At 33.8% G+C, this 16,109-nt stretch overlaps 1 protein-coding gene across 1 annotated transcript; it reads left to right on the plus strand.

The window, feature by feature from the left end:
* The first annotated feature begins 2,771 nt into the window (after positions 1–2,771).
* LOC149566216 (BTB/POZ domain-containing protein At5g48130-like) lies at positions 2,772–8,886 on the plus strand. The gene is made up of 4 exons (XM_089819633.1): positions 2,772–4,250; positions 5,833–5,902; positions 6,056–7,189; positions 7,958–8,886. The coding sequence occupies exons 1-4, from the start codon at positions 3,985–3,987 to the stop codon at positions 8,774–8,776; spliced, it is 2,289 nt and encodes a 762-aa protein (XP_089675759.1). The 5' UTR covers positions 2,772–3,984; the 3' UTR covers positions 8,777–8,886.
* Positions 8,887–16,109: the final 7,223 nt, after the last annotated feature.

The raw sequence follows: 16,109 nt of genomic DNA on the forward strand, positions 1-16,109 counted from the left end.
AATATTTTTTTAAAAATTTATATTAAATTATAAATTCTCTAATATTTTTGTAATTTTTTTTCTAAATTTGTTTTCTAAATTTTATAATGTTTTTGCAATATTTTTTTCTAAATTTTCTAATTTTTTTTAATGTTTTTTCTAAATTTTCAATTTTTTAAAAAAATTTCTAATTTTTAACTATTTGTTTTCTAAATTTTATATTAAATTATAAATTTTCTAATGTTTTTGTAATATTTTTTTATAAATTTTTTGTAAATTTTATATTAAATTATAAATTCTCTAATGTTTTCGTAATTTTTTTTAAAATTTGTTTTCTAATGTTTTTCCTAAATTTTATATTACATATTTTTTACTATTTTTTCTAATGTTTTCTAATGTTTTCTACATAATATTTTTCTGTTTTCTAAATTAATATAAATAAACAATAAAAATATTAAATTAACATTTAGATATGTTTTATAAACTATTAAAAACGTAAATAACATTCAAATATATTTTCAAAACTATTAAAAACTATATAAAATTCAAATATGTTTTAAAAACACAAAAAGAATGCATTGAAAACATTAAAATCTATTTTGATAATATAAAAAAATACTTAAGAAATGTTGAAAACATTAAATTAATATTATTTTGACATACCCGATAATGAAAATGAGAACGAAAATGAGAAGATGATGTCGACGGAAGTTGCTCAAGTCACACGTTCGCTCGAACGCTCAATGAACAGTGCTCGCCGTAAAAATGAATTTGGAAAAGTGAAGAAGACGTTTTAAGCCGCCGAAAATTTTGTCACTATATGTTCGCGCGAACATGTGTTGCGTACTTGTTCGCACAAACATGGCACGATATGTTCGCGCGAACACTCGGCGGAAACATGTTCGCGCGAACATGTCTAGGGTGTTCGCGCGAACGTACGAGAAATGGAGATGCGAAAATTTGTCATTTTTTTGAAGTTTCTTCCTCCCACAAAAGTGGTACCTAGTATTGTGGGTTCACCCTTTTAGGAATAACCTTAAACGGAGCAATCTAGAGAAGACAAAGAAGTAAGCAAGGATGGTACTAGAATTAATATTATATCATTCAGGACTTGGAGATCCTCAAGAGGGTTAGTAATCTCTATCTAGAGATGTCTTTAAGGTTTGGGGTTAAGGTAGAGGGTAGAATAGTATATTTAGACTTTTTATTGTTTAATCATGACATTTATTTTGCAAGTAATATTTGTCCCAAACTAACTTTAGTACTTGGGACAACACATTAAAACATGTATTTAGATATGCAAAGCTATTTGTACTCTCTTGTATATTTATTTATTCCATTGTACCATTTTTGCCCTCTCTTTTTGCAGTGTGTCTCATTTTCTTCCATAGAATTGATCCACAAGTATTTATTAACAAGTCTCTCATGGTATCTCACTAGTATTATATTTGTTTTCAACAACCATAAGTAAAGTAGTATATAATATTATTATGTGTTTCATAATCTTTAAATGGAGGAAAACAAAAAAAAAATTGTTAGATATAAATTTCCTTTGCCAAGTGCCAACAACTACCATGATGTAGCATATAGTTTGTCCAATCTATGTATATTTGTATAGTAATAAAGAAAAGGAAAAAATGAATTAGATTAATTTTTTGGAGTGGGTCTACAACCCAAATCCATGCTTATGCAATCATCTCTTTTAACCATTCTCTTGTCATCACAATGTTGACCCAAAACATTGGTGTAAAAATCTAGAAATCAATTACTATAAGTAAATTGTATACAATGTCTATACCAAGACATAAATATAAATAGTCAACTTCTTGTCTTAATAAAAATGCATACTAGAGTAGCTGATCAACTTTACATTTCTTCATCAACTCTTAAACAAAATACACCTAATTATTACATTTAATTTCTTAACTTTAAAATTTAATTCTTCAACTACCACTAAATTCCAACCAATCTAAAATAATGTATGATGATATATAATCTTATTAGATTTTTCTTTTACACATAATATAAAATATTATTCATAAATATAATCATAAAATAATTTCAAAACTAAAGTTCATTACAACATAATAGTAACTTATGAACCTCTCATGTAATAGTCTTAAATTGAAATGACCTACTAAAATCAAAAGAAAACCATAAATATTTTATATCATTAAATTTCACAAAATATATTAAAAATTTACCAACATTAAACTAAATCTCAATACTGAACTGCCCTATCCTTAACAATGTCACCTTTGAACATAACTCCTCACATATTTAACATCATCACCATACCAATAACAACAAATTAACTACTAACTTTTATCTTCATTGAATATCTTCTAACAACCTTACAACAAAACCAACAACACTGCTTAAAAACAGAAAATTCATCAACAATATCACAACCAATCCAACAAGAATACTTTAAAAACAGAAGATTCATTAAAAAAACTCTCAACCAAACCAAAATACTAATTCAAATAAGAAAATCTATTAACCTTACTACCAAACAAAATAATATAATTTGGACACAATTTTTTCTAAATTTGCAGGTGGTTTAGATTGAGCTTATAAATAGAGCGGCGTGCAACCAATTTACTCCAATTGTAATTCAGGAGTAGCAGAGATAACGGGCTTACTGCCACCCCATCATTCAAAATTCTAAAACTACCAACTCATCATTGACTTAATCTCTGCATGCATGCCTGAGTTAAAGTGGGTAAACCAGATCTGTTCAAATATTTAATTCATTACTAAAATCCGTCTAGAACCCCCTCCTTGTAGCTCTAGTGTTTAAAGATGGTGCATTTGCCATAACAATCCAGGGGACCCAATGTTCAATTAATGTCCAGTGCAGAACATTCAATGCTGAACTTTATTTCCTACTGCGGTTATTTGTGATTTTGTAAGGATTGGTTAAAAAATACTTCGGAGTTTTGGGGTTGTTACAGTCAGATCTTGTAACATAAGTTGTGCATTTATGATGGTGAATGAGATGGGCATTTAAGTAGAGTGCAGATGTTTGGTTTGCAAGTTTGATCTTAACGGTCATTTGTTTGGTAACACAAATTTTTGCATTAATGGCGGATAAAATGAGTTGGGCATTGAAGAATATTGCAACGATTTGTTGAACTTTGGGACTTAACAGCCAGTGGTTTAAAGAAGAAGTCATAAATTTCTGGTGCAACAGAGAGATGGGTGTTCCTGAATAGTCCGCATATTTGGTTTTGAAGTTCGGGTTTTGAGAGTCAACAGAATGATAATGATGTCATCCACATAAAGTCACAGATAGTTCGTTGCAAGAACCGTGCATTTACTCTGAGATCTACATTGAAAAATCCTGGGAATATGTGTTGGAGCTTCGTTAATGTCGGCTTTCAAATGTTGTGTTCAAAAATTCGAGCATCTATTATGAGAAATGAGATGCACACTTGCTGAGACTGCAACAGATTTGAGCGAATTTTGGATCCCAACAGCCTTTGTTTTGATGAAAATTAGTAAAGATTCTATACGTTAGAAAAAAAATCCCACGGCTATTGAGGATTTTACTGAAGAGATAATATTGTTTGAGAAAAGTGAGCTTCCGCACCAATATGAAGTTTGACTCACTGCAGTCAGTTTTTCATTGAAGAAATTGTACGAAATGAGGTCAACATTGAGGAAAATTAGATAGATTTAGTTACTGGCATGAACTTTTGAATCCAAATGCAGCTTTATCTGATGCACTAGGATTTAGAGGAGCAAACTTTGTGCGTGTTTTGGAGAGACTAAATTGGTTGAAGAAAACTTGAAGTTTTTAGAATCCTTCTTGATGCTTCCTTGAAGTTTATGAAGGATTGAACTTGAAAATTTCATGGAATCCTTGTTTTATGCTTGGCTGAAAAAGTTTTTATTGAAGATTACAGAAAGCTCTTGGATTCCATATCTTTGGCTTGCTTGAAGGATTCTCAGAAATTTTGTGAATACCCAAGTTGTTTTGTTGGTTTTCTAGCTGTAGCAATGGTTCCGGGTGAGAGAAGAAGGTGGAGGGATCTTCATGGGAATACTTCTGAGATAGGACAATCTGAGACAATTTATGAAGGTTACGAGGGGAATAACGCCATGATGTTAAAATCTACACCTTCAGGTGAAGAGGATAGGAATGTGGTTATGGTTATGAATGCGGCCTATAAAGGAGAAGAGCACATGCAGAAGAAGAGCGGTGTGCATATGGAGTCCTCAACTTCATCTCCTGGATCTTCACTTCAACACAATATCCGGGCATGGTAAGCAAGCTTTTGAGCTTGGAAATATAATAGAAAAAACGTTTAGCTTTTCTGTAGTTCACAGATCTGGCTTTGTTTGAATTCTGTTGGTCAGTAAACTGTATTTTGGATGAAAGATACTATTTTCTTGTTTCTAGCTTTTGTTGGAAATGTTGTACTTTAATCATATGACTGGAGCAGACCGTATGTTTTTTCAATCATTGGCTTTTGATTTCTAGTTATTACACTACCCATAAAAGATGTCTGTATCTGTAAGCTTAGATTTCAGTGCGTCAAAATCAAACTCCTGGCAAGATGCTAGAATTCGTAAGGCAATCCATAATTTTGGGTTCAAATTTCTGAACTGTTGAACCTTTTGTTTAATCTCTCTTTCTGAATTCTGTTTGAACTCATAAAGTTTAGGGAGGCACAGGGTTCAAATATTTATAAAAATGCCCAACTTTAAAGTTCAGCTGGAGAATTTCTTTTCAGTAGATGATATCCAGTGATGTTCTTGGTGCTCAAACCTCGGAAGCCCTACGTTTCTTCTCCTTGGATTGCAGAGGGCCTGTCTATAGAAAACTGAAGCTTCCGATCTATTGTGAACACGGAATCCTTGAAGCATGGAAAACCTGAGAACTCCTAGGATTGCCTCTAGTTTATATCAGTTCTTGAGATGGATCGCTGAATAGTTAATATGACAATGATTTCTATCAAATGGTAAAAATTTGCATCTAATATATTCTGCATATATTCTGAACCCTTGAAAATTGAAAATATATCCTATTTCAGATTAATCAAATCTGTTATGATCATTATCGTAAGAATTAAGTTGGTTAAAAACAATGCCTTCTCAAGGATTTAATGTCTGGGACGAATTAACACGGGTAAGTGAAGTACTTTGTATTCATAAAACTGGTATTTTTGTTTGTAAAATGTTCAGTGTTCTTTTTAGGATTTGTGACAAGGGCTTAACCACCTCCTGTTTACTATAAGTTGAGTAGTTGTATTGGGTACTGACAGATCAGTCTTTTCATGCAATGGCAACCCCACTCTAACAAGTGATATCAGAAATTTAAATCTTCAAACTCTTGGATAAGCGTGAGGGAGAGACTGTTGGCAAAATGTTCAGCACTCCCCTCACAATTCATGACAAAAGTTTAATCGCGTCCAGTATAATATAAGTTGAATTGTTCTGGGCACTGGTTTTACACCAGAGCATTTATTTGTCAAGCAATTCTGATTTATTTCTCTGTTTCTTGGAACTGGTCATCTGTTGATTCTTTATCCAGATGGAATAGCCAGTGTACTTTGGCGTCTTATGTCCAAGTTCTGTTTTCAAATGTGAGGACATCATTTGAAATATGAAACAAATTCCTGTTCTCTTCTTCATTTGTCAAAAAAAACTTACTTGAACAGAGATCTTGATGTTGTGTTGCAACTATTGCAAAAAAAATCAAATTTCTGAAAAACATTATGGAGTACCAACTTCTTTGCTTTCCTATTAGGCAAGCTAGCTTGATTGATTTTGCGAATCCAAATTTCTCTAGCAGTTGTACTAAAATTGAAGTACTAAACATTCTCTTCGTATTGCTTAATGCAGGTGCGATGCAACAGGTCTGCCTACGAGTGTCATTGTTCACGTAGAGGATTGCAGCTTCAAGCTCCATAAGGTGGAGAACTTATTATTCATCCTTGAATATGATCATAATCTCTGGTATAATTAATTGATCTCCGATTTCCAATGTTGAACTCCGATTCAACAAATTTTCAATTCTTTTCAATGATAATTACATTTGTGTATGGTGTTTTGTCTGTCTCTGCAGTACCCTCTGGTTTCAAAAAGTGGATATTTGAAACGAAATCTAATCAATACATCAGAGATCAATCTGAAAATACAGCTTGAAACATTTGAGCTTGTTGCAAACTTTTGTTACGGATCAACTATTCTTATGGACCCCTTCAATGTTGCTGCCCTGAGATGTGCGGCAGAAGTTTTAGAAATGACTGAAGAGTATGCCAGAGGAAACCTTTGTGAGAGAAGTGATCTATATCTTACTCAGGTTGTTCTTCAAAGTTGGGAAGATACATTGATTGTTCTCAAGAAATGTGAAAATTTGCTTCCATTAGCTGAGGAAATTCACATTGTGAGTAGGTGCATAGATTCTTTAGCCTACATCGCGTGCATCGAAGTTCTTGATCCTCAGCAAAGGAATGTAAAATCAGCACAATCCCATATTTTGAGTACGAGTTCAAGACAAATGACAAACAATGAATGGTGGGTAAAAGATCTTCTAACCATGTCAATGGAGCTATTTGAGAGGATCATTGTTTCAATGCAAGAACAGGGAATGGAAGAGATGATAATCAGTAGAGTGATTGTTCAATATGGTACCAAATGGATTCTTGGGGAGAAAAGACAACAGATTTCATCTGGCATAGCTGAAATACAAAAGAGAAATGGCAACTTGAATGGCTTGTTAGATTGTGTTACCAGATTGCTTCCAATGGAAGGACATTCTGTACCTCTGGATTTCTTGTTTTCTTTGCTTCGTGTATGTTTAAGCTGCAATCTTAACATTGAATACAAAGACCATTTGGAAGCTAGAATTGCTTCTCAGTTGGAATATGCAACGGTTGATATGTTTTTCTTGCCAACGAACTCGGTCACTGGTATTGGTTTTGACAAGGAGTTGGAAAGTATGAAGCAAATAATCTCCATTTTCATGTATCAGCAAACCATTACAATGGACCATTCACGAATCCAGAGGACTAGCAGCAATTTATCCGGCTTTGAGACAGTTGCTACTGTGGCTAGTCTCTGGGATGAATATCTTGCACAGATTGCTTATGATAAAAATTTAAATCCAAGTAAATTCTCTGAACTTATTGGGGTTTTGCCCTCTTCTGCAAGGTCTAGTCATGATTTACTCTACAAAGCAATCCACACATACCTTACGGTAAGATTTTAATCCATCTTGTAGTGTCTTGAAGCATAAATGCTCCTACAATGGTGATCTTTTTGAAAAGTATGCAATATTTTGTTACTAATGGGTAGGTTCAGGTTCCTGCAGTCCATGAGAATTCTCTGAGTGCTGTTTTTTTATTGTTTAAGAAGTATTTTCATTAATATTTTGAATCAAACTCTGTGATCTATCATTAAAATGAAACAGAGAAAGCAAAAATCCGAAATATTGATGAAAATTATCTTACACAATTGATTCCAGAAGCAGCTCACTCGGAGAATAAATTATTAGTTTTTTAAAATAACACAATATAATTTGGATTTTAGTTAGTTTAGGTTTGATCAAGGCTTAATTGTTTGGCAGCATTTTCAGCATTTTCTGTTTAGTCTCTAGCAGCGAAAATTTCCAATCATGGGAAAATTTGGTTCTATTATTATTAGATTATGAGCATTATTGATAATCAAAGTTTTCCAACATTAAACATCTATCAAGGATTAGCGTCTTTTGCTTCTCGATCCGACTCTGTAAAATTTATTGTATAAGCATTTCGGATCCCACTTTATAAAACATCATTTTTTTAATTTTTACAGCTCTCTCATCCTACCTTTGTGATGGATCACAGATCCTAAATGTTTGTATAAATAAATCTTACACATTTTGACCCAGAAGCACGGCACACAAATCATCATAAACTATAGAAATCTAATATCTCTGATCTATCAAGAAGTCAATAACTGATGCCTATTTTCTCGACTCCTGCAGGCACATTCTCAACTGTCGCATGAAGATCGCCTCTCCGTGTGCAAATATCTCAAGGTTCAGAAATTGTCGCAAGATGCATGTATTCATGCCGTTCAGAACGAGTTAATGCCCCTGCGACTGATAGTCCAAGCCATGTTCTTGCAACAAGTTCAAACCCGCAGCATTTGGCCCAATTCCGACATGGTACAACTCGAGAGAAGCAATAACCCTGATCCATTGGCCTTTCTTCAGAGAACTTCGATCCCATCAGGTAATCTTCTATCAGACGGCATTAGATCAAGAGTCGGTGAGGAAGAGGACGGATTGCCATTAGGGGTTTGTCTGAAAAGAGATGCAGCTTTTCGCCAAGCCGCAAATCTGAAGTCAGATTACGAAGCTACAAGCCTCAGATTGAAGAATTTGGAGGAAGAACTCGGTACAATGAAGAAAAACCTAGAGGACAACAAAAAGCAACCGGACAAAGACAGAAGCATTCAATCCGGTAGAAAGGCAGAGAGCTTTAGGGTGATTAGCATGAGCAAACCAGTTGATACCGGATGCAATGCATTCTCTGCAAAAAGTAAAACAACTTGGATTCCTCAGAAGAAACCCAATGGAAAATTTGTTCTGAAGCTGTGGAAAAATCTCAGGAAATTTAGTTTTCGGAAGGGCAAGCCTGATCAAAATGTAGACATACAAGAAACAGATTCAGATTCGGCAGCTGAAGCAAAAGAAGCTAAAGATACTGTTGCAGAGGTCACCCAAAACAAAGAAAACCCTCCAGACAAGGCAGTCATTCAACTCCATCATTTACATCGTCGAAATTTCTCATTTTCTTAAAATACTTTCACAATCCTATCAAGCTGGGCTGGTGTCTGACTATGCTCACAAGTTTGTAACTTGTCCAGTTTAAGGAATGAAAAGATTCAAAATATGGCATTGTTTTTGTTTCTTGAGAGTAGATATACTTGCTGTAATATGGTACAAAACAAAACCTAGATATTTGCAGAGATGTATATATAGTAGCACCAAAATAAGGTTTTTATTTTAACTAAATGTTAGCATTTAAACAAGAGCTCTGATGGAGTTGGAGTCTTTCTCTCTTGTCAAAAGTGAAGGATATATTTTCTCTATGGTTAAAACATATTGTCTTTACAAGAAAGGGTAGTGAGGGAAGCAAGATACTCTAATTTTCACTGCAAATAATTGCTCCAAATGCACCTATCACTTGTCTTTGAAGATTGAACCAAAATCTAGATGATCAAATGCTAAAACCATGTTTATAATAGGAAAAATCTTTGTTTTAGAGAAATTATTTTTCCGATTGGAAAGGTAGGTTCTTGGATTAAAATAGATTTTCCCTAAACTAGAATGTCTTTAATATCCCCGAAATGGTCTTCTGGTAAATAATAGCTAGTAGTGGGGCAAGGCACTTCCACTTGCCCTCCTCTTGACAAGTCATGTCTCGGTGTCCTCTCTCCTGCAACAAGATAGAGCTATGGAGCTAAAACATTAAAGCTAAGGAAACAATGGTGGTGAATTTTGATTGCTGACTAAATGGGGAATATCATCAAAAAATTATTTTAACAAATATTTTTGAAGAAAATTTTTAAAATAGAGAAATAGAGAAAACCTAGTGGGAAAAACCCTACTCCAAAAAGAGATAGAAAAGGATGCACAAATGAAACATCTCAAGAAACTCTCTCAAGACCATTAGTACAATGAAAACCCCCATGATAGAAACTTGAGACTCCATAGCCCCCTAGAAAGGCAAAACTCTTGTGTCGATGAACATACCAATGTGGCTCCAATCTAAAGGAAACAAAGGCAACAACAATGGACAAGGATGATAAAACCCATGTATGTAAGGTACAGCTAGAAGTCGTAGTTCATGCTCAAAGGAGAAAGCATGAGAATCCTGAAATGGAATCTCCAATGGAGGTGGGATAATAGGTGTGTTGAATGTATCATTTGAGAGGAGATGTGTGTCCTCTAATATATCCTTAACAACTACAATACGTGGCTCGATGACTGGAGCTACAATGGTAGGCAATGTTGAAGAGTAATCTTGTGCAATAGATGGAATTTGAATAGGAGGTGGATGTGTAGAAGTCACAACACTAGTATTAGAAACAACACATAAGTTCAAGAAACCTAACTTCACCTCAGTAGACTCTTGTAAAGAAGGAGAGTGAGTCTCCAATAGTGGAGATGGTGGACCAAAATGAGAGGAGTATAGGTGGTAAGAATAATCAACAATCCCTATAGCAATAATATTGTTTGTCTCACTATCTCTTATGTGCATTGAATCTTGTGCAAATTCAACTGTCTTCCCTGTCCCACTATCTATAATCTAATAGATAGAGAGAAGGTTAGAGGACAAAGATGGAACACAAAGTATGTCATGAAATGTACCATTGTCAATGTCAATAGAAATTTTCCCATATACAGTCATAACAGTGTTGTTCCCCATCAAAATGTGTGGAGTAGGAGAAGCCTCAAAAGAAGAGAACAAATCCTAAGAAGATGCCATATGGTGTGAAGCTAAATCCAACAACCATCTAGAAGAGGGTGGAGTAGTAGTTGCACATAGTGCATAACCCTTTCCTATATCTTTACCATCTAATTGAAATGATGATGATGAAAAAGATCTGTGAGAAGTAAAAGGAATATCAATGTTGCTCTTTTGAAGGAGAGTTGTCAAATCTAAAACCTGTTTGGCATAGCCATCTAACTTCTTCTCATAGCAATGTGACTCATCATGATTAAGCTTATTACAATAAGCACACTTCAGTATTTCTAGTTTTGGTTTACCCCCTTTAGGAGGAGGTGGCCCTAATGAATTGTAATTTTAGAATCAATCTGAAACTCTGTAGAATGAGATTCATGTGTCTTCTCCTTCGTCCTAGAAGATGGTCGAGCTACCAATGCATAAGTTTGTGAGCCTGTGAGAGAATCCAATTGAGAGAGCTTAGCTTGCTTTCGAGTCAATCAATCACAAAAAACCTCAAAGGATGGGATGGTAAATTTATTACCCAAAGCATCTTTGGTGGAATAGAAGGTAGAAGCAAAAATCTAAAAGTTTCCACAAAGCTTAGAAAGAATCAGGTAGATGAACTCAATGGTAGTCTTGGTTTTCTCACAACCCTGTAATAAAGATCACTGTTGTTTGAACTTCATCAAGAAGTCCTCAATAGAACAAAAAAAATTTGGTACAAGAGAGATAAGCTATGCCTCGATCTAAAGTGTTGTGAACTCATTCACTATACCAAACAAGCCATCAAACTTGGTCCACATATCTAGAGGGGTATTGCATCCATCAAGATGAAACTGTAGACTATCGAATACCTATAAAGAAATCAACCCCATTGCCTCATCCATCTTGTTCTTGTGTTGCATGATCTCAAAAGGCCTCCATAATACTGGTTGCACAACATCTAAACAAAACCACAACCCTTTTAACCAAAGAATCTATGTCATCAAGTTCTTCCATGTGTGATAGTTATGAGGGTCAGAAGTTCTAGACAAGAAGAGGTCTCGACCATTGTTTTAGAAGGTGTTGGATTATTTTTTGAAAAAAAATTGGGTTACTCAATACAATTAGGACACAAGATCTCTAAAAGATCTAATCAATTACAAGTGTCAAAATAGCTTTAAAAATGACCAAATGTTGAAAGTACTATGTCCACTCAATATTACTCCAAACTAGTACCAGATCTGGAAGGTAGACGATAAATCATGCACTTTTTAAAAAAAAATAGCACTTTGAAAATGTGTTTGTATGAGTCCAAACCAAGCCTCTAGAGTTGCAAAAGATTGGGATTTACAATTTTTAGAAAAATTCAGAAGCAAAGATCAAAAAACAACCTACACTAATGTGTGTATCATCAAATTCAACCCCACAACAAAACAAAAACAAAAATTGTTCGAAAAAAAGATTCTGTATGAGGGGGATATCTATATTTGAAAATCACCTTTTTTCTGAATCACCATCGTCGCACCTCCAAAAATCAAAGACCCCCCTATTTTCACACATAATACCTGAAAAATGTTGGATCTATTTTGTTAAACCCTCATTCTTCTTTTTCTCCAAACAAGAACAAGCAGCCACAGGAAAGACTCTAATACCATGTGGGATTTGATGATGAACAAATCCATAGACCCTGGATATCCTACATGCAAATAACTTGTTACAAAGAAGAAATAAAAGTAGAGAGAGTGAAGGGTTTTCTCAATGTTCTTGTGCAAAACTAAATTAATGAATTTATAACCAATCAATCCTTATGAAGGAGATCGAAACCCTAAAATATAAATGACATTTAATAATTACTAATTAATTATTAAATGGAAATGCAAGATGCATAAAGTGAAATCTTAAGAAGGGAGTAAAGGTAATTTAATATATGAAATTAAATTAACCTTTTACTCTAACAGGTAATAACGAAGTTGAAGTGTGGGAAGCTCTACTAATGGGAGCCTTTTGTAAATAATAGATTAGGTTCTGAAATACCATTTCAAAGGCTAAAGCAATGCCATTGTCGGATGGACATGAGATGAGATAATTTTAATTTGTTGAAAACTTACAATTGCTTGTATGAGCTTTTAGAAGAGTGTTAAGATGAATTGAGCAAAGAAAATCGAACTATGCATGATGCAAAATAGGGAAACCACTTATAAAGAATGAGGGCATTTTAAACCACAGATAGTCCCAAGAATACATCAAAGACAGATGTGGGTTGTCCTATATCTATTATTCTCAGCAAAGAAGCTTCCAAATAAGAGGAGAGAATCAAAACCAAGAAGCTTCTAGAGGAGTCCACAAAAAGCATTCTTTATTTTATTGTGTTAATTTTGGTATTTTTTGATTGAGAAAAAAATTAAACCCCTAGCTAAATGGGGAGTAGCCAATAAGAAAAAAAGACAAAGAACTTAGAAATATAGTTTAAAAATAAAACAACTCTAATCTTTAGAACTATAATATTTTCTTTGAGAAAAATTAATTGAAACTAAGCGTCTGAAACAATTAGTGCCCTGTCTATATTTAGGCAGGGACTAACAAGAGCTCTAAAAGTGCTAAAGTCCCTACCTTTTGCAAGAAAGAGAAGATTTATTTTAATTTCTCTGGTTAGAGCATATTGGTTGAATGCAAATGGGGGAACCTTAGCTGCTTCCACCACCGCCATGGGCGGTGATTTTTTAGCTCAAGACTTCTATAGGTAGAGCTCAAAAGGCATGGCATTACATAAGAGTCTGAGAGATAGGTATATCCTAGAAGGAAAATTGCCAAATTCAAGGAGTATTGGTTTTCCATTGGAGGCTTTATGTTGTAATGTCCCCATTTTTGCTAGCATCAAAATTTTAGGGATTAGCCGATTATTGTGATCCTTGTAGGCTAATATGGTGGTTAGAGGGTTTTAGTGGGGATTGGCACTTTATGAGGAGGCATGATTTCATATTATAATATTATAATAAAGTGAAAATATTATAATTTCATATTATAATATTATAATAACGTAAAAATATAAGAATATTTTTTATCCCACATTGGGGAGAAAAGTAAGTGAGTTCCCACAAGGAAAGAATAAAGGGGGCATGAGAGGCTCTTTTCTTATCATCTGAATATTGTCATTTGCATTTGATGAGTTGTGTGGAGCCAAGGGTTTCAATATTTACCACTAGAGAATGAAGTTATTTTGTGTGCCTTCATTTGAGCTAGTGAAATACCTAGTGAATTTGGTATTGGGAGGACATCATACAAGTGTTCTATTTGAGCATATTGGTGAAAGACCCTTCAAGGGGCTATAGTTGTTGGAGAAGACAAATTAGTCTTTTTATTGTGTCAAATTTGTGGCCTAGGGCCAGATTCATGGAGTAAGATTGACAGAATAAGTTGGATGGTGTTACAGTATTGTTGCTACAGTAACACTACTACAATAACTTGCTATAGTATCACTACTATGGTAATGCTACTACAATATCATTGTTACAGTTTTGTCACTACAATGATCAACTATGATAATTCACTTTAGTATTGTTGCTACTACAAGAACTCACTATAGTAAAAATCCAGATTCTCTTGAGTAGTTTCCAAGTTCCAATCCATTTCATTTTGCACTGCATGGAGGATAGATTTGAACATCTTAGGACATGTGTAACAATTTAGAAATCATTTGTAATCTGATTTATATAAGAGTTTTACACCAAAATTTGTTTCTCTAATGTCTTATTGATGTAGATGCATATTTTCTCATTTATTGTCAATGCTCTATGTTTCAAAAATAATACAAAAATATTTGTTGTCATTTGTTTGGAGTTTTGCAAATGTATCAATTACAATTTGGCATATATATGTATATATATCCCTTGTGCGCTTCTCAAGTTAGCAATCAGGAAATAAAAATTAGATTTGCATGAGATATCACAATGGTATCAGAGCTTGCTTGTAAAGTGTTTGATGAAATGTCAAACAACTAAAATAAAAAAGAATTTGGTGTTTGATGAAGTTATAACTAGTTGGAGTTTTTACATTGGGGTGATCCCATAATAATGGGTTCCACTTTTTGACCAATTTTGAAACTTAAATCAGTATTTTTTAAGCAACCCTCACATTCTGGTGACTATATCTATAAAAGTATTAAGAATTTGAAGATGACATAAACTAGTGATTTATAGTAATTTTTTTCCCACTTTGTAACTATATTTTTTTTTAAAAAATTGAAAATTTATTTAAATAAAAAAATTCTTCTCCCCTGAAAAGTGGTACATATGAAAAATCAATATTTTTAAAGAGTGACAATCATTTTGACAAGCATAAATTTTTTCTATAAATGATAATGAGGTAATTCTTTTGATGTTAGATTTGTAACATTTATATCTAGAGGACACATTTGGTTTGATTTAATTTGGTTGCATATTGTATAGTTTATGAAGTTTTAAAGTGACATCAGTCGTAATTTAGACATATGTTCATTTTGACAAACATAACTTGAACTCAATATATCATAAATTAGTTCTTCTTTTTTCAATAGAAAGCTAACTCAATAATCCATTTCCTAGCTATTTTTCAAAAAAATGGACCTAATTTACATTTTTTCTCAAAGTGTTGAAGTCAGTCAATGTTCAATCGTTAATCAACCTATAAAGAGTTAAACTCATATTTGAAAGTCTTAGTGAATTTAATACCTATTAAAACTATAGTCATTGGAAAGCTTGCTCTAAGAAACACAATTTGACATTTTTAGATTTACAGTATGAGGTCATTCCAGTAGCAAGAGTCAAAAAGCCCTTTTTTTTCTTTTTTTTCTGAAAAAGAATTTTTTTTTAAAAATACATGTTCGTGCGAACACTATGTTCCCAAGAACATATACCCCATGTTTGTGTGAACAAACATTCACGTGAACATGTCTATCAAAAAAGATACCAATTGCAAGGCAAAAAAAAGATTTTAGAGATTCGTGTGAACCTTAGGGTTTGCATGAATCCATAAATTATGTTCACACAAACATATATTGAAATAGGGTTCGCGCAAACATAATGTATGGGTTCCTACAAACCCTAGGGTTTGCATGGACCCCCGAAATTTGAATTTTTTTAGCATTGTAGATTTTGTTTGTGCCACAAAAGTGGTACCCACTATTGTGGGATCACCCATCGGTATCAATTTCCTACCATCTTGTGGGGTGGGAAAGTTATTTTATTTTCAAATTTGTTATTACATGTGGGGTGAGCAACACTCTAGCATTTTCTAGCAATGGATAGACATATGGGTACTCATAGTTCTAGAAGTCGAAGGAGTAATGATGAAGTTAGCATGAAAAAGAATGCTTTGCAGGAAAGTATGGAGAAACTTAAGCTTCATAAACAAAGGTTGGCAAAGAGCTTGTCAAATCCATAAATAGTTGAGATGGTAGTGAGGTATATGGTTTCTTTCTTTAGAAGGCCGAGATCAAGGTTGTAGGGAAGGAAGCTTGAGTTTTCCCCAACATGTGTCCATGATGTAGATGTACCTGTATTCAATATGACACTAGCTAGTCCTATCGACAATGTTGATGATGGACTTATTTCAGAGGGACATGTGGATGTGTTAGTGCCCTTGGTGGATAGCAGCACTGAGCTTCAGCAAGTTGAGGCTCCCAAAGTAGTCGCTATAGTTAGTTCAAACGTAGTTGATGAT

The sequence above is a fragment of the Cupressus sempervirens genome, chromosome 3 (assembly GCF_028749045.1).
Source record: "Cupressus sempervirens isolate cs-2001-9-10 chromosome 3, ASM2874904v1, whole genome shotgun sequence".
Classification (NCBI taxonomy): Eukaryota; Viridiplantae; Streptophyta; class Pinopsida; order Cupressales; family Cupressaceae; genus Cupressus; species Cupressus sempervirens.